The sequence below is a fragment of the Phyllobates terribilis genome, unplaced genomic scaffold, assembly GCF_046119375.1.
Source record: "Phyllobates terribilis strain yellow unplaced genomic scaffold, ASM4611937v1 Scaffold_8__6_contigs__length_399053987, whole genome shotgun sequence".
NCBI lineage: Eukaryota > Metazoa > Chordata > Amphibia > Anura > Dendrobatidae > Phyllobates > Phyllobates terribilis.
Window position 1 is genome coordinate 133,500,618 of NW_027362768.1, and position 20,268 is coordinate 133,520,885.

General features: G+C 46.4%; 1 protein-coding gene across 1 annotated transcript in view; it reads right to left on the bottom strand.

The window, feature by feature from the left end:
- The window catches only part of SHCBP1L (SHC binding and spindle associated 1 like), an 83,839-nt gene that overhangs the window by 13,939 nt on the left and 49,632 nt on the right, over window positions 1–20,268 (bottom strand). The window contains exon 7 of the mRNA XM_073642611.1: window positions 19,616–19,866. Coding sequence (XP_073498712.1) covers window positions 19,616–19,866 — 251 coding nt within the window. The remainder of the gene's footprint in view (window positions 1–19,615; window positions 19,867–20,268) is intronic.

The window sequence follows — 20,268 nt, forward strand, 5'->3', positions numbered from 1 at the left end:
TGCTGCTTCTTTTTAACGCACATGAAATTCTGTAAGGAAAAATCCAGATCATGTGCAGAGATTTTGCAAAATGTCAGAGAAAATGCTGGGATAAGGTTTGCAATGCATTTCTGGGGCCAATTCCATGTGGATTTACAGCATCAAAAACATGCGCAGTACATGATCAAACTAACTTGTGTCTGCAGCATTGACAGGTTATAATAAATAGCAGTGATCCTGCACTGGTATACATTGTAACTGCGATCAGACTGCAGAAAGTGAAAGTCCCTGTGAAGACCCAGGGTCTTCCATAGGGGTAATAATACTCAGAAAACACAGGGTGAGGGTAAAACAGCGTGACAATGCTTTATTGAACCACAATATAAGACAATAAACACATAGAACAGTCCCAGCAAATACCCAAGATGGTACTGTGGCGCCCAGCTGAGCTTGGTACCACAGATCCTAGAAGGGTGTATTGATGGAATCCTCCACAAGAGGCCCCCATAAACATTCACACATCTTCACCTTCCACCTCAGACCAGCAGAGGGAGCCCATCAGGGATATAAATAGGGAAGGTGGAGCTAGGCAGCTCAGTGATTCAGCAGTTCCTGCAGAGTGAGACACAGAAACAGGTGTCTGCAGTGGAGCTCAGTCTAGTTTAGAGAGGTCAGCCTGCAGTGGAGCCTAGTCCAGACGCAGTTGTAGCTCAGTGAGAGCTCAAGGTGTGCCGGCGCCATAAGATCGGTGAAGAGCGGCAAGCTGCCGTTAGTGTGAGTAGCCTAGTGAGGGCCCGAGAGTGGCTGAAGGCGAGTGGAAAGTGAGAAGCAGTGGGGGCAGAGGAGTTTACCCAGCTCACCCCGAAACATATACCGGACACCGGGTTCGAGCTTACCGGGATCTCTACGATCCAGTAAGGCATAACCGGAATCCCTGGAGAACTACAGGTCCCAGGTTCACCAGAGAGCTGATACGTAACAGAGCAAGGAGACACATAGGCCCCGTAAGTTGGGAGCGTGCACTCCAAGAGAAGGCCCTACCACAACGTCAGCCGGTGTAGGACAGAGATAAAGTTAGGCCTAGCTTCAGGCAGGTCAGAAACTTACTACGCAGAGGCAAGAAACAGGAGGCCCTACACCCGCTCATTGGGGAGGATCCTGATATGCACCCTTCACCCTACAGTGCTCCGGGACGTGCCTGAATTTCCATCATTAAAAGGTACTGAAGTGACTATCGTGTCTGTCCCTGTTCTTGCTCTGACCCGGCTGGGTCTCGCCTGTCCTGCATCCCCCTCTCCGTACGCTGCCCTGAGGCCTAGCTCCACCTGTGGGGAGCTATACCATCGCGCTGCCTTATCACCGGCCTCAGTGGACTGCCGCAGCGCTGGTGATTCTCAGCAGAAACCACAGGTGGCGTCACGAACTTCCATAAAGTTAACCAATAATCCCCTTTTAAAAGCTGACCCCAGGGTACGGGACCGGGAGCCGACCACCACGACATCCCCAAGGCCAGGCAAAGGCCCGGGTACCGAGTCGTCCCCATCCCCCTGGGCTAGTCATCTTTCCTGGCGTCACGAACAGGATTCCGTGCCCGCTGCAACGACGGAATGTTATGCCCGTTGCCACCGGGTACTGTGCACCTTTAATTAAAAACTGTGTATGTTAAACTGTGGTGAAGATTGCCGCCATTGTTAGGCCGCCGAGCGAGAAGAAGGGCGTAACTGCGGGAAACTGGGGGGTGTACCTGCAAAAGCGCGCGAAGCCCCGGACATGCCCCACGCCTCGACGTCAAACCAGGAAGCGCCAGGTCCTGCAAGGAGCGTCGCTGAACGCTCTGACGTAGGACGCAAGCGACGCAAGGTCCTGAAGACGACCGTCACCTGCGGAGCTGCGGCCTACCGGAAGAAAAGAAAAGAAGGTAGGCCACGGTTCGCTAGGGGGGCGCCAGAATGTCCGAGGAACAGCACGACGTCGGAATACCGGTTAACGGCCCTGATGCTCAACCCGCGCCAGACGCTGGGCAGGCCGAGGCGGCCGCTTCACCAGCAGCGTCTGTAACTCCTGTCATCCCCATAACTCTACCGTACATTCCTGGAGCAAAGTGGCTCCCCCAGTACAACGGCAAACCAGATACCCTGTCTGGGTTCAAACGGAAGATATGCGGTATCTTGGATATGTACTCTATGACAGGCAAGCAAAGGGCCGCTGTTGTATTAGGACAACTGACTGGTGCTGCCGAACGAGTGGAAACATGGTCAGCCACAGACCAGGAGTCAGTGTCCGCAATCTTTAAAAAGCTACAGACTGTTTTTGAGGATCATACTGAGGCGGACCTCCGGATGAGGGTCTACAACTGTTCCCAACGGCCGGAGGACAATGTTCGGGACTATACCTGGCGTCTACAAGGGGCCCTGCGGGCTCTGAAACAGGTTAGTCCGACCAGCATCGAAAATGAAAACAAAATGCTGAAGGAACAGTTTGTCCGGGGACTGAGGTCTCCAGAGGAGAGCAGGACTGGGCGTTGGTGGTCCTTAGATCATCCAGATGCCACCTTTGACAATCTTAAGGACATGGCTATAAAAGGACTGCAGCCCCTGGAAACAAATGCCATCCAATGTTACCAGGGTGGGGCTACCCCAGTGCCTGCTACACCCACCTTTTCCCCAGTGGCTGCTGAAGCCAAAGTTCCAGCAACGTCCCCTAGAGAACTGGACAGTCTGCGCTCTGAAGTGCGCCAGTTGAACAAAACCCTGACCACTGTGATGAGTGCTCTGCAGCTGGGGACGGAGCCCGAGTAAGGAGGGAAAATCCTGTTAGCCAATAGCCCTGAGGATGTCCCCTGGATGCGAAGGAGGAGGAGGAGGACAACACCACCCTCTACAAGGATCAGTGACCAGCGCCGTCCACAGAAGGACCCTACCTGCTACCGCAAGACCAGACACACCGCCCAGAATTGTACTTTAAACGAGAAAACCCTGGGGCCGAGGGACGACACCCAGGAGTAAACTCCCCAGGCCCATCAGACTGGTACAACAGGTTCGTCGGAGGAAGACCTTTCCTGTCCATTGTGCTGGACGGCATCCCGACGCACGCTCTGCTGGACACAGGATCTCAGGTAACCATAATGCCTGACGTCCTCTACAAGAGGTTCTGGTCCATGGACGACCTAAGCCCGCCAGCTCCAAATCTTTCTGTTTATGCCTCAAATGGACTCCCACTTAACCTAATCAGGGTTAAGAAGGTGACAGTAAAGGTGGGGAGAGTGGAGCTGAAGGACCAGGGACTAATTGTAGTAGAGACTAATCCTGATGATACCAATCCGTATATGGTACTAGGCACTAACATTGTTGGTAACTGTTTGGGAGAAGTTGTGTTCTTACTCCAACAGATAGCTGACACTGCCAGACCAGGACAGAGGAGGGCGCTGCAGAAGGAGATCAGAGTCCTGATGTACCAACAGCAAGTAAGGTTGACAGACGGTGAAATCGGTAATGTGCGGGTGACGGACCCCATACCCATTGTGATCCCCCCAATGAGTGAAATGCTTATCTGGTGCAGAGCTGCCATAGGTCTTAGAGGACAGAGCTACCAGGCGGTAGTAGAACCCCTTTGCTCCGAGCACAGACCCACGCTCTTAACCCCCAGAGGAGTGGTAGATGTACGCAATGGGAGGGTGCCCGTCCGTCTTCTCAACTGTGGGGAAGATGAGGTCAGATTGCCACGTTATGCCACTGTTGCCAAATTACATGCTGTAAATGACAACTCCATTCACAAGGCGGAGTCATTAACCTCACCAGACGAAGTGGAGGATGATGACCCTGCAACCCAGGTGGAGGATTGGTGTCAACAGCTCCATGTTGGGACAGACACCACTCCTGCCCATCAGAAGCAGGGTATACACCGGGTGGTTCAAGAATACGCGCAGGTGTTCAGTAAGCATCCACTTGACTTCGGGAGGATTAAGGGGGTTCATCATCATATCCCCACAGGTGACCATCCACCCATCAAAGAACGTTACAGGCCTATACAACCAGCACACTACCAGAAGGCTAAGGAAATGTTGCACGACATGAGAAAGGCGGGGGTAGTAAGGGATAGTTGTAGTCCCTGGGCAGCTCCCCTAGTGCTAGTTAGGAAAAAGGATGAGAGCATGAGAATGTGTGTAGATTACCGACAAGTAAATCGCGTTACACATAAAGATGCATACCCTTTACCAAGCATAGAGGAGTCCCTAGCTGCCTTAAAGTCTGCAAATTACTTTTCCACCCTTGACCTCACTAGTGGGTACTGGCAAGTAGCTGTGGCTGAGGAGGATCGGGAGAAGACGGCCTTCACTACCCCGATGGGACTCTGCGAGTTCAACAGTATGCCGTTTGGACTCTGAAATGCCCCTGGAACGTTCCAGAGATTGATGGAGTGCTGCCTGGGACACCGCAACTTCGAGACTGTGTTACGATACCTGGATGACGTGATAGTGTACTCCAAAACGTATGAGGACCACTTGAAGCACCTGGCGGAGGTATTTGAGTCACTGTCCCGGTACGGGATGAAGTTGAAGCCCTCAAAGTGCCACCTGCTCAAGAGAAAGGTATAGTACCTGGGGCACATTGTCAGTCCAGAAGGGGTAGCACCAGACCTGGAGAAGGTCACTGCCATCCAGAAGTGGCCGGAGCCGAAGAACCTCAAAGAGGTGAGTCAGTTCTTGGGACTAATAGGATACTACCGGAGGTTTGTAAAAGACTACACCAAGAGAGCAGCTCCTCTGCAAGACCTCCTGGTAGGGCAGTCCCCCAAAGGCAGAAATCCCCCATTCCACTGGGGTAAGGAGCAAGCCGAGTCATTTCAGGAGATGAAGGAGATCCTGACAAGTGATGAGATCTTAGCCTACCCTGACTACAGCCAACCGTTCCTGCTGTATACTGATGCCAGCAACGAAGGACTGGGAGCTGTCTTAAGTCAGAAGCAGAATGGCCAGGAGAAAGTGATCGCATATGCAAGCAGGAAGCTCCGCCCGACCGAGAGGAACCCAGAGAACTATAGCAGCTTTAAGTTGGAGTTCCTGGCCTTGGTCTGGCCCATCACTGAAAGTTTCAAGCACTATCTAGCCTCCAGTAAGTTCACTGCCTTCACTGATAACAACCCCTTGACCCATCTTGAAACAGCTAAGCTAGGAGCACTGGAATAACGATGGATGGCTCGGCTGTCAAATGATCAATTCACAATTAAATACCGGGAGGGCCGCAAGAACGCCAACGCCTATGCTCTGTCCAGGATGCCGCACCAGTCAGACACAGAAGAAGAAGTGGATGACCTGAAAGAGATTGAGCTACCTGCCTTTCACCGGAATGGGAGGATCCACGAGCAACGGGCCTCCAGGAGGCAGCGTGGAAAGAAGTTAAACCTCCTGCCTCACCACAGCTGGAAAGAGACCCAGGACAGTGACCCGGTTGTCAGCCGTATTAAGGAGCTGATAACCCAAGAAGGTTCCTCCCTGGAGAAGGATGCGTCTCTCCAAGCAAAGCAGCTGTGGAACTAGAGAAGCCGGCTGTTTATCTACTGTGAGAAGCTGTGCCGGAGGTAAGTCAATCCAAAAACCCATGAGATGGTATGGCAGATAGTGGTCCCCAAGACAGACATCCAAATGGTGTTGGAGGCCTACCACGATCAGGCGGGGCACTTTGGCTGGAAAAAGCTAGAGACCCTGCTGAAGTGTCAATTCTACTGGGTAGGAATGCGCAGCTCCATTGAGCGGTGGTGCCGGGCTGTGGACCCTGTGGCCTAAGAAGAAAAGACTACAGCAGCCAGAAGGCACCCCAGCAACCCATCAAGACGACTCGACCCCTGGAGATCGTGGCCCTGGACCAAGTCAAGCTGTCCCCCAGTAGGTCAGGGTACTCTTATGCTCTGACCATGGTGGATCACTACTCACGTTTCCTGGTGGTCACCCCCGTCAAAGACCTGACGGCAGAGACAGCAGCAAAGACGTTCCAAGCGTATTTCTGTAGACCCCATGGTTATCCTGAGCAGGTGCTGACGGACCAAGGCCCGGCCTTTGAGGCTGAGTTGTTCAAGGAGTTCTGCCATCTCTACGGGTGTAAGAAGATAAGAACTACACCGTACCACCCACAAACCAATGGTCTCTGTGAGAAGATGAATAACATCATCATCGACCTACTAAAGACCATACCACTTTAGGAGAGAAATCAGTGGCCAGACCTACTACCTGACCTAGTAGATCTGTACAATCACATACCAGTAAGTTCCACCAACTGTACTCCGGCATATCTCATGCGGGCAAGGCAAGGAAAGCTGCCCATGGACCTGGAGCTTGGTGTTGTAGAACCAGAAGCGGATGTGACCACTGGGGACTGGGACACGGCCAGACAGGAGCAGTACAGAAGAGTACAAGCCTGTGTTGAAGACAGTCTCACTCGGGTAAGGGACAAGCAGGAAGCTCAATACAACAGAGGTGCCCAAGCAGAACCCTTCACACCTGGTGAAGTAGTACTAAAAAGGAAAAGAAGAAACCACAAACTTGATGACCAGTGGGAGAGGGAACCCTACACTATATTGAATTCAAGATTTGATAATAAGAAGACCAGCATAATTAGTAGAGACGGAGGAAGAACGACTGCAACAGTATCCAGGGATCACCTAAAATTGTGTCCAGATCTGCTAAAACCCCAAGAGGAAGTGCCTCTCATTATCCCGGAGGAGCCTAAAGAAGCAGTAATACACACTGACTTCCCGGCAGATTGGCCCCAACTAAGAGGAGCAGTAATCATCCCTGTAATCACCTTCTACCCACAGCAAGAAGAGCCTGTAAGTGCTGAAGAGGAGCCAGCTCAAGAAGAATCCCCGGACGAAGGATCCCCGGTAGGAGAAGAGCAAGAAGGCCCAGCCAATGGTGAACTTGTCAGTCCTGTAGAGAGGTCAATGCAGCCTTGTAGCCCCTCCACACCTAGTACTGACACATTGGGAGGTAGAGCACCTATTAGTGCCTCAAGCATCCCAGTTTTCCGCAGATCAATGCGTACCACGCGAGGTCAACCCCCTGTCAGATATAATCAGTAAGGTAGCTAAACTCTGACAAGTGTAGATAGTTACCCCTGGGGTATTATATAGCATTGAATTTAATTGAATTATATTGTGTGTTTTCATGCATATGTATATTATTTTGTATTTTGCCTTATTAATAGACAATTCAAGTGAAACGGTCACTTTGCCTATTTACTTCCTTATTTATCTAAGAACTCCGTGGCTGAGGACTGTGTGCAGCCCAAAAACAATTTATTGTATATAATTGCGCTCCCTGGAGTGCCCCTTTAGGTGACCTCAGAAGTAAAACCTCTCTGGAGTGGCTCTACTGGAGGTCCAACTCGGGATCTTCATGCCCTGCAGCCACCCCAGGGCCTACGTTGAGGGTTTGGGACAGGTCCCTCAAACCACCAAGTACTCTACCCTGTGAGATGGACATCCTGTCTGGGAGCCTCACCATAAGAGACTTGAATTCTGAGGACGCTTTGTACCTGTTTGTTATTATGCAACGTTTAAGAAATGTGCCTCCCATAAAGGGAAGAGTTATTGCATTGTTAATGTTTACTATTGTTGTTTTAAAATGTACTTCAGCCCCGGAGTGCTGAGCTTTGCTAGGGGGGAATGTGGCACAAAGCTGCGCTTGGTACCACAGATCCTAGAAGGGTGTATTGATGGAATCCTCCACAAGAGGCCCCCATAAACATTCACACATCTCCACCTTCCACCTCAGACCAGCAGAGGGAGCCCATTAGGGATATAAATAGGGAAGGTGGAGCTAGGCAGCTCAGTGATTCAGCAGTTCCTGCAGAGTGAGACACAGAAACAGGTGTCTGCTGTGGAGCTCAGTCTAGTTTAGAGAGGTCAGCCTGCAGTGGAGCCTAGTCCAGACACAGTTGTAGCTCAGTTAGAGCTCAAGGTGTGCCAGCGCCATAAGATCGGTGAAGAGCGGCAAGCTGCCGTTAGTGTGAGTAGCCTAGTGAGGGCCCGAGCGTGGCCAAAGGCGAGTGGAAAGTGAGAAGCAGTGGGGGCAGAGGAGCTTACCCAGCTCACCCAGAAACATATACCGAACACCGGGTCCGAGCTTACCGGGATCTCTACGACCCAGTAATGTTATGATCTGCAACATAAACTAAGGAAAGAATGGGAAAAGCTGTCCCTACAGTAAGACTAAGCTGAATCCCTACGATGTAGCGGGCAGCCTGTTCCTTGTGAACAGACCCGCCTTCGTCCTCAGCTAGTCTGAACGGAGACCTATAGGATTAAGGGAGGGGTCCCTAAAAGAACTAAGGGCTGGAACAAAAATGGGACAACTCCTAACAGAAGTTGTTGCAGAGCAAAAAGACAAACTGACAAAAAGTACTGGAGGTCCCAGAGGACCAAGCAAACTAGACAGAGATAGGCACCGAAGCACCTGGCTAGAGAGACAGGCAAAAAACGCTGAAGTCCAGCAAAGCCAGAAGGGCGGAGCTGGAATATATAGGCAGCTGGTCACATGACCGCAAAACACAAGATAGCAAAAACTAACAGGAGGGTTCTAACAGTACCCCCTCTTCTATGAGGATCCTCCAGGCCCAGGCCTATCAGGAAACCTCCTGTGGAAAGCTTTAGCAAGCCTAGGAGCAGAGACATCATCCGTCCTTACCCAGGAGTCGTCTTCGGGACCGAAACCCTTCCAAGAGACAAGATACTGTAATTTCCCTCTATGCCATCTTAAATTCAAAATACGAAAAATTTCATATTCACCGTCTTCAACCACAGGAGGAACTGTGACAGTGGCATCCTTATTAGAAACGTCAGCCTTTTTCAACAAGGAAATATGAAACACAGGATTAATCTTCCAGGAAGTACGACATCCAACCTGACAGCAGATGGGTTAACAACCTGAAGCACTTTAAATGGACCCACAAACTTAGGACCCAGTTTTTTAGAGGGAATCCTCAACCGCAAGTTCTTCGAGGACAGCCAAACCATGTCACCCACAGTAAACAAAACCTCTTTACGTTTTCTGTCAAAATACTTCTTGGACTTCTTGTTAGCCTCTTGCAGGTTACAACATACATTAGTCCAAACTCTCTCCAAATCACCGGAAAAATTCTCCTCCTCCGGCATCGCCAACCCCAATTTGGAGAACGAACCAAAAGACGGATGTCTCCCAGTGCAACAAAAAAAAGGAGAACACCCAGCAGAGGAGGATGTATGATTGTTAAGAGCAAATTCTGCAAGAGGCAGAAACTCAGACCACACCTCTTGATTGTCTGCCACAAAACAACGCAAAAACTGTTCAACATCCTGGTTCTTTCTTTCAGTCTGTCCATTAGACTCAGGATGATAACCAGACGAAAATGACAAATGAACTCCCAACCTGTCACAAAAAGCACGCCAAAAGCGAGCCACAAACTGAGGTCCTCTATCAGAAACAATATCCGTGGGAATGCCATGGAGCTTGACAATCTCCTTAACAAATGCCTTAGCGAGTGTCTTGGCGCAGGGCAACTTAATGAATGGAACCAAATGACACATCTTACTAAAATGGTCTATGACCACCCAGATGACAGTAAAACCTTCAGACACAGGAAGATCAGTAATAAAATCCTTAGTGAGATGCGTCCAAGGCGCACTAGGAACCTCCAGAGGGCAAAGCAACCCCGCAGCAGGAGTATGTGAAGCCTTTGACCTAGCACACACAGTACACTGACGCACCCACTTGATGACTTCCTTCTGCCATCCAGGCCACCAAAAACTGCGACTGATAAGTCTCTTAGTCTCCGAAACTCCTGGATGACCTGCCAACCGAGACTCATGACAACTCCACAAACAAATCTCTCCTAAAGGCTCTAGGCACGAACAACCTCCCATGGGGAGTGTTAGACGGAGCATCATCTTGAGCATTCAGAATCCCATTCTCCAAATCGGAGTCCAATGCCGCCACCACAACTCCTTTCTGCAAAATGCTCTCCTCCTCCTCCTTGGCACCGACCGTAGAAGAGAAGCTGCGAGATAAAGCATCAGCTTTAACATTCTTAGTACCAGGGATATAGGTAACAGAAAAATGAAACCGAGAAAAAAAAAGTGCCCACCTAGCTTGACGGGCATTCAAGTGCTTGGCAGCATCCAGATAGATCAAATTCTTATGATCTGTGAAAACCTGAATAGGAAATCTAGCGCCTTCCAAAAAATGATGCCAGTGTTCAAACGCAAGTTTAATAGCCAGCAACTCCCGATTTCCAACATCATAATTCAGTTCGGTTTCCGAAATTTTTTTCGAAAAGAAGGCACAAGGTTGTACTCCACCCTTGTTCTCCTGAGACAAAACTGCTCCGACCCCCACCGATGAAGCATCGACCTCGACCAAAAAAGGTTTGGTCTCATCAGGCTGTATAAGGATAGGGGCTGAACTGAACCTCTCTTTGAGATACTCAAACGCTTCAATGGCTTCAGTAGTCCACTGGGTCGTATTCGCACCTTTCCTGGTGAGCTCGGTTAGAGGTTTAACAATTACAGAAAAATTCTTAATGAATTTCCTGTAATAATTGGCAAAACCCAAAAACCTCTGTATAGATTTCAAACCAATAGGCCTAGGCCATTCCTGCACAACCTGAACCTTCACAGGGTCCATCTCAAAGCCCTCGCAGGAGACAATGCAGCCCAAAAAACTAATTTCTGCACAGCGAACTCACATTTCTCCAGCTTAGCAAAGAGTGAATTATCACTCAATAACTGCAAAACTTCACGTACACTCTGCCAATGGGACTCTAGATCTGGTGAATAAATCAAAATGTCATCCAAATACACAACCACATTCTTACCAATCAAAAGGTCTCAGGATGTCATTAATAAGGTTCTGAAAAAATGTAGGTGCGTTGGTAAGACCGAAGGGCATCACCAGATTCTCAAAATGACCTACCGGAGTGTTAAATGCAGTTTTCCATTCATCACCCTCCTTCACACGTAACAAATAGTATGCCCCTCGGAGATCAATTTTTGAGAACCACTTGGCTCCCACTAACTGGTTAAACAAGTCAGGAATTAACGGCAATGGGTAGGAATTGAATACGGTAATCTTATTAATTTCACGAAAATCCAGACATGGACGTAAACCGCCGTCCTTTTTTTTAACAAAGAAGAATCTGACTGCCACAGGCGACTTAGAAGGTCTAATGTGACCAGCAGCCAGGCTAGTCTCTATGTACTCCTCCAAGGCCTTTCTTTCAGGGATAGTCAGATTAAACAAGCGACTTTTGGGAAGAGTAGCACCCGGAACAAACTCAATGGCGCAATCATAATCCCTATGAGGAGGTAAAACTTGCAACTCCTCCTCCGAAAAAACCCTCCAAAAATCTTGAATAGGTACAGGTAATTCACCTTTTTCCACAGCCGCAATGCAACCATTACAACATTTATCATAGCACTTCGGACTCCAAGACTTAATCACATTAGTAGACCCGTCCAGTAAAGGATTGGGCAGTCTTAACCAAGGCAATCCTAGAACAACTGGAGAGGGCAAATTATCCAAAACAACCAAGTCCAAAATTTCTTGGTGATCTCCATTGATAGTGAGAGAAAATGCAGCACTCTTGTGAGTAATACATTTCAAAGGAGTGTTATCAATTGCAACCACAGAAATAGGTGATGACAAAGGTTTGGATTTCAACTCAAGGTTTTCCAAAAACCGTTTATCAATCACATTAAGTGCTGAACCACAATCCACAAATACCTGAAATTCAATCAAATCCCCTTGCAGAGTAGTACTCCCAGAAAGGAATACTCCTGCAGAGCGTAAACAAGCTATACGGGCGTAACTGACCTTTTTTTTCTTTACTTAAGCGACGCTCACAATACTTAATCAAATGGTCATTTTTACCACAATAAAGACACAAACCTTCGGCGAATCTCCGATCTCTTTCTTGAGAGCGGAGTGACATCACCCCAACCTCCATTGGTTCTCCGCTGTCAGAGCAGAGTTTCTGGAAACTAGGACCTGAAGTTACAGGAGTTTTTACATCATTGACCCTGCACCTTATTCTCCTGTCCACACGAACAGCTAACTGCATAGCTTCCTGCAGAGTCTCAGGTGCAGGGAATGCAATTAGCAAATCCTTAACCCTTTCACTCAGACAAGCAAGAAATAAACATTTCAGCACCGAATCATTCCACTTAACTTCTGAAGCCCACCTTCTAAAGTGTGTGCAATAATTTTCAACATCATCAGACCCCTGATTCAAACGTCCAAGTTCTGATTCAGCAAATGAGATTCGATCAGGATCGTCATATAATAGCCCCATAGCAGAAAAAAATTCTTCAACAGAACTTAAACACGGATCATTAGGCTGGAGAGAAAAGGCCCAACCCTGTGGTTCTTTGCGCAAAAGTGACATAATAAAACCAATGCGCTGTGATTCATTCCCAGAGGATCTTGGTCTCAAACGAAAATATAACAAACAAGCATTTTTAAAGGAAAAAAAAATCTTGCTGTTTACCATAAAAAACATCAGGCAGTCCTACCTTCGGTTCCACAAAATGCGCTCCAGGACAGCTACTCACGTGTTGCTGAATGTCGGCCACCTCCAGAGACAATCCCTGCAGGCGTTGAGCCAACTCCTGGACGGAGACCATACTGATCCCCGAATTTCTTTCCTTTTAGTTTTTTTTTATTTTGGGCTGGACTTAGTTTATGTTGCAGATCATAACAGTAAGGAAAGAATGGGAAAAGCTGTCCCTACAGTAAGAGTAAGACTAAGCTGAATCCCTACAATGTAGCGGGCAGCCTGTTCCTTGTGAACAGACCCGCCTTCATCCTCAGCTAGTCTGAACGGAGACCTATAGAATTAAGGGAGGGGTCCCTAAAAGAACTAAGGACTGGAACAAAAATGGGACACCTCCTAACAGAAGTTGCTGCAGAGCAAAAAGACAAACTGACAAAAAGTACTAGAGGTCCCAGAGGACCAAGCAAACTAGACAGATAGGCACCGAAGCACCTGGCTAGAGAGAGAGGCAAAAAACACTGAAGTCCAGCAAAGCCAGAAGGGCGGAGCTGGAATATATAGGCAGCTGGTCACGTGACCGCAAAACACAAGATAGCAAAAACTAACAGGAGGGTTCTAACAAGTAAGGCATAACCGGAAAACCATAAAACTACAGGTCCCAGGTTCACCAGAGAGCTGATACGTAACAGAGCCAGGAGACACATAGGCCCCGTAAGTTGGGAATGTGCACTCCAAGAGAAGGCCCTACCAGAAAGTCAGCCGATGCAGGACAGAGATAAAGTTAGGCCTAGCTTCAGGCAGGTCAGAAACTTACTACACAGAGGCAAGAAACAGGAGGCCCTACACCCGCTCATTGGGGAGGATCCTGATATGCACCCTTCACCCTACAGTGCTCCGGGACGTGCCTGAATTTCCATCATTAAAAGGTACTGAAGTGATCATCGTGTCTGTCCCTGTTCTTGCTCTGACCCGGCTGGGTCTCGCCTGTCCTGCATCCCCCTCTCCGTATGCTGCCCTGAGGCCTAGCTCCACCTGTGGGGAGCTATACCATCGAGCTGCCTTATCACCGGCCTCATTGGACTGCCGCAGTGCTGGTAATTCTCACCAGAAACCACAGGTGGCGTCACGAACTTCCATAAAGTTAACCAATAATCTCCTTTTAAAAGCTGACCCCAGGGTAAAGGCCTGGGAGCCGACCACCGCGACATCCCCAAGGCCAGGCAAAGGCCCGGGTACCGAGTCGTCCCCATCCCCCTGGGCTAGTCAGTACAACTTTACACAGTCTCATCCTTCCGCTCCGTCCGCCTGGGATAGAACAGCTGTGACTTTGGGACTTTCAGGGCCAACTACCTCAACCAGTGGCCCCCCGCTTCTGGCGGGCCCCCACAGAGAGAAGGTAGTGGCAAGCTTAGGAAGCTAGCAGTCCATCAAGGTACAAGACCAGGAGACCCGAGGGTCCCACCCCGGCCTCGCCGAGAGTTTCCATGAGGCCAGATGACCGGCTGATCCCAATCTGGCTTCTCCGAATGTCTCCATGGGTTCCAGACAACCGGAGGGTCCCACCTGGCAACCCTAAACAACATATTCATGGGGCCAGGTGACTTTATCGTCCCAACCTGGTCTCCCCAAATGTATTCATGGTCTCTCGGATGGTCAATATAGCAGATCCGTATCTTTCCAGTCAGGGCCTTATATCCTTAGGCTGGAATTATGTACAATCCAAATCTGTGTCTCTTTGGGTAAAGCCAAGCTAGCTGATGGTCTGAGAGAGTATAATGTTTGATTCTCCTTGTAAAGTCTCTTTTCAATCTCTGTTTCAAGTCTCACTGCTACAGAAGCACATGTCCCTTAAAATAGTTACAATCATAATTCAAGTACACATTCACAGGTAAGGGGGGGAGTTAAGGAGGGCATTACTCACAGGGGTCAGGTATCATTGTTTGAGCTAATCTATTTACATAGTTAGTACAGTAGGGGGCTTTTAAAATCAAGATAATTGCTTCAGAATCAAATAGGAGACAACAATCAGGGTTATACAAATACTGGTCTGACCTTCCCCAGCCACAGAAATACACATACATTTACAAGTCAACACAAAGATAAGACGGAACCCCCGGCAGAAGATTCCCTGTAATGAGGCAGCGTGGACGCAGTCTGGCCTGTGATCACACGGTGTCCATCTTTTTATTAGGCGTGCATGAAAGTGCCGTCGGCCACAGTTTTGTAAACCTCTGAAAAAAAGGACAGACGGAGGCCAGTTGGAGTACAGAGTAAGGTCAGTGTCACACGTCCTGATATTTCCAGGACCGGAAAAAACAGTACTGAAGATATCCGTGTGCACCTGTGGCAACCGTGTGCCGCATCAGGAGCCCAATTTACCGACGCCTTGGAATCAGCGGTACAGTTAGCGCTGTTCCCAAGCGGTGGTTGCTGAACGCTGCCCTCATCACTGTCCCCTGCCAGCGCTGTGATCGTTGCGGGCAAGGGGCAATGATGAGAGTAGCATTCTGCTCCCGCTGTGTCCTGGTGTGAAAATAAGAATAAAATAAAGAAGTCCTTGTACTCACCTGTCCGAAGATGTCCCCCGCTGTAAACCACCTGAACGCTCACGCCGAGGAGCCGGGAAGAATGACTCGCTCCAGCTGCGCTCAGTGAGCAGTGTCCTGTCACTTACTGAGCTCAATGCAGCTTCGGGGCCCGCTTGCTGGAGTGAGTCTTTCTTCCTGGCTCCTCGGCGTGAGCGGTCAGGTGGATTACAGCGGGGGACATCTTCGGACAAGTAAGTATAAGGACTTCTTTATTTTATTCTTAGTTTCACACCAGGACACAGCGGGAGTAGACTACTGCTCTCATCATTGTCCCATGCTCGTGCTGATAGCAGCACAAGCAGGGCACAATGATGAGGGCAGCATTCAACAGCCGTCGCTTGGGAACAGCGCTAACTGGACACTGATCCCAGGCGCTGATACGTGTCACACTAATGACACACGGATGTCATATAAAATGGACATGTCAACGTATTTTGCCCACGGACACATGGTCTGTGGAAACACACTGACATGTGCACAGAGCCATTCATTTGAATGGGTCTGCGTGTGTATGTGTCTCCAGCACGTGTGGAAACTGTCACTACACGTACCGGACAAACTGAAGTGTTAAAGAGGCCTAACTATGCTACCTCATTATAGTGAATGGATCCCTCTAAGGTTCATCTGAAGTACGTAGAAGCTGTGTATATGGTGTCTGCACACTATTCTAGGAAAATCTGTGCTCCAGCAGGCAGATAGTGCTCCATCCCTCCCAAGTCTCACCGTGTAGCTAAGTACTGTAAAGCCACATATGGGGTATTTCTACGTTCAGCAAAAATTGTGTGACAAATTTTGGTGCCATTTTTACCCATTTCCCAGTGTGAAAATGTAAAATCTGGGGCTAAAATAAAACTTTGGTGGTAAAAATGTAATTATTCTTTCTTCACCGCCAAATGGTGTAAAATTTTGTGAGGCACATGTGGTGTCAACATGCTCACTGCACCCCTAGATAAACAAATCATTGAGAGGTGTCGTTTGTAAAATGGGGTCTCTTATGGGGGGGGTTCGGCTGTTCTGCTGTTTTGGCACCTTAGGAACTCTGCCAATGTGACATGGCACCGTCAAACCAGCCCAGCAAAATATGAACTCCAATATGGTGCTTCTTCCCTTCTGAGCTTTGCACTGTGCCTCAAAAGTAGTTTTCGACCACATATGGGATATCTGCGTGCTCAGGAGAAATTGCACAACAACTTTTGGGGTCCAATTTCTCCTGTAACCCTTGTGAAAATAAAACAATTGGGGCTAAAAGATCATATTTGTGAAAAAAAAAAGTGATTTTTTTTTATTTTCACAGCTCTACGTTATAAACTTTTGTGAAATTCTTGGGGGTTCAAAGTGCTCACCACACATTTAGATAAGTTCCTTAAGGAGTATAGTATCCAAAATGGTGTCACTTGTGAGGGATTCCACTGTTTAAGCACATCAAGGGCTCCCCAAACGCGACATGGAGTCCGCTAATTATTCAAGCAAATTTTACATTCAAAAAGTCAAATGGCATTATTTCCCTTCCGAGCCCTGCCGTGTGCCCAAACAGTGCTTTCCCCCACATATGGGGTATCGGCTTACACAGGAGAATTTGCAGAACAAATGGTATGGTGCAATTTATCCTGTTACCCTTATGAAATTGCAAAATTGGGGGCTAAAAATCATTTTTGTGGGAAAAATGTGAAAATTTTATTTTCACGACTTAATGTTATAAACTTCTGTGAAGCACCTGGGGGTTCAAGGTGCTCACCATGAATCTAGATAAGTTCCCTGAGGGGTCTAGTTTCCAAAATGGCATCACTTATGGGGGGTTTCAACTGTTTAGGCACATCAGGGGCTCCCCAAACGTGACATGGCGTCCACTAATTATTCAAGCAAATTTTACATTCAAATGGCGCTCCTTCCCTTCTGGGCCCTGCCGTGCGCCAAACAGTGGTTTTCCCCCACATATGGGGTATTGGCGTGCTGAGGAGAAATTGTACAACAAAATTTTGGGGTCCATTTTTTCCTGGTAACCTCGCAAAAATAAAACAATTTGGGTCTAAAGTAACATTTTTGTGAAAAAAAGTTAAATGTTCATTGTTTTCTTCCACATTCCAAAAATTCCTGTGAAGCACCTGAAGTGCCAAACTTTTTGAGTGTGGTTTTGAGCACCTTGCAGGCTGCAGTTTTTAGAATGGTGCCACTTGTGGGTATTTTCTGTCATAAAGGCCCCTCAAAGTCACTTCAAATATGATGTGATCTCTAAAAAAAATGGTTTGGTAAATTTTGTTGGAAAAATTAGAAATCACTGGCCAACTTTAAACCCTTATAACTTCCTAACAAAAAAAATATTTTGGTTCAAAGATTGTGCTGATGTAAAGTAGACATGTGGGAAATGTTATTTATTAACTATTTTGTGTGACATATCTCTGATTTTAGGACATGAAAATTCAAATTTTGAAAATTGCTAAATTTTCGCCAAATTTCAGATTTTTTCACAAATAAATGCAAGTCATATCAAATACATTTTACCCCTATCATGAAGTACAATATGTCACAAAAACAAATCTCAGAATCAGTGGGATCGTTGAAGCGTTACAGAGTTATTACCTCATAAAGTGACACTGGTCAGAATTGTAAAAATTGGCCTGGTCATTGTAAACAACCTTCGGTGGTAAAGGGGTTAAAGAAAGAATTAAATTACAAAGCTTCTCCTATACTTTGCAATGTGAAACACGTACAGCACACAAATGCCATAGACTTGTAATGGCCTTTGTCATACATGCTGCCAGAAAAAAAGGACACGTGCAAAGCAGCATAGGTTATAATGGGTAAGTGTGGTATTCGTGAAAAAAAAAACGCAATTACAGGAAACACGGATATGTGAAGGAGGCCTAAAGAAAATAATGTATAATCATAATCACACACAGCGATTCTTTACTGTAAGGGCAGTGAGAATGTGGAACTCTCTGCCATATGATGCTGTCATGGTCGATTCACTAAACAAGTTCAAGGAGGGCCTGGATGGCTTTCTTGAATAATATAATATTGCAGGTTGTGTAATAGAACTATGTCAGCATAATATATATTATGTCATGTGACTATTGTACAAACACCATGTGATGGGAGCAGTCTGACAGGTGCTGGTTGATGGTTCATATCAATAGATATTCTAGTCCCTTTTTATTTCACAGATAATGCATAGAAAAAGAAGGGGCCAGGCTTAGCTACTGAAAAATATAAACCTATAAGTTAGCTAAAAAGTCATAAATCACACCTAATGTTTCGATATAAAAAAATAAATAAATATATATTTTTTATATATTATATTATATATATATATATATATATATATATATATATATATATATATATATATATATATATATATATATATATATATATATGTATATATATATATATATATATATATATATATATATATATATATATATATATTTATATTATTAGGTGTCATTCGTCACTTTTAAGCCAAATTATAGGTTTATATATTTGGATATATGCATATATATGTATATGTTTACATATGTATATATATGTATACATATATGTATGTATATACTGTATATGTTTTGAAGATATTCTTGCTTGATTGTAGGTGATATGAGCTATTGAAATAAGCAGTAAACTGGTCTTACTGCTTCAGTCATGTGCTGTCACAGGAAACTATAATGAGATGTGGTATGTACGATCTGATCACTCAAAAAACGAGCAGTGTGCTTTAATTTTTTGGCCACAAAAGAACCCACAAGTGTCAAATAATCGCATCTTTTACACAACCTAAAAAATAATCATTGGCATCCAGAGATGAGCAAATAAATTAGTGAAAGCAAATTCGACTCGAATTTTACAAAAATTTGCATTTGCCAAAATGCAGAATTTTTCGTAATTCGCTTAATCTTGGAATTACAAAAGGTAGCGGCTGCTAGCCAGCATTTTTGTGAACAATAAAAGGGCCATCAAAAAGTTAAAAATAATTCTTATACTCACCTTACTGCTCATGTCTCCAGCCCCTACACTCCTCACCGTCACTTGTCTAGTCCTCGATGCATCTTCTGATCCCCGCCGCCCATACTGAAATCCCCGGGCTCGCACAGCAAGTCAGGACTTCCAGCTCTGATGAGGCCTGGGAGGGTTCTGCACATGCATGCACAAGGTCAGAGTGCACATCGTGACATCATCACTGTCCACATGATGAGGACCATATAGGTGACGGTAAGGAGTGGAGGTAAGTGGTGATGCGAGTATAAGGATTTTGTTTATTTTTTGCATATTATGTTTATCTGACATTAATTTCTAATTTCCCAGGAAAATCTGCAAACAAATTTTAATTTTACCCGATTTGCTAATCTCTATTGGCAACACATCGCCCTGCTGCCAAGAAGATATAAATGGTATTGAAGACTGAACAATGGTAGTAACAAAGGTTCATCCCCATACAGTTTGCATTGGCCCACGTAAATGTGCCTCTAAATAATCACTGGTCGGCTTGGTGTATAATCAAAATACTTTATATTTATGTCTGTACAGTCACTTTACCTGGGAACCACTTATTTCACAATCTTTCATTGTTAAAGCTGCTCCTGTAAGAACACAAACGCCAGTCCCATCACACTGGAGATCGCAATCTTGGAGAGTCAGATGACCAGATTCAACAACGACTATGCCATCAAGTGTCCCTCTTTGTCTTAATGTGAGGTGAATAATTTTTATATTTTGTGCTCTGGAAGCAACAAAGTTATCACAAAAAGGATGTGATTCAATTATTATTTCCTCTTTCTTTCCAACACCTTTAAAAGAATCAAAAAAGTGATTTTAAAACTCTATTCTGTTAATAATAATGTAATTTACATATATGAAAAGCAGGTAGCATTCTTCAGTATAAGTTTAATGTGAAGATGCTCATTGCAACAACATTGCAGTACTGTATCTTATTATTATTTATTATTATAGCGCCATTTATTCCATGGCGCTTTACATGTGAAAAAGGAGTACAAAACGTGACAGCGACTGGCACAGGAGGAGAGAGGACCCTGCCCGCGAGGATGGATCACCCATCCCTTGTAGACTGTGAGCCCTCGCGGGCAGGGTCCTCTCTCCTCCTGTGCCAGTCGCTGTCACGTTTTGTACCCCTTTTTCACATGTAAAGCGCCATGGAATAAATGGCACTATAATAATAAATAATAATAATA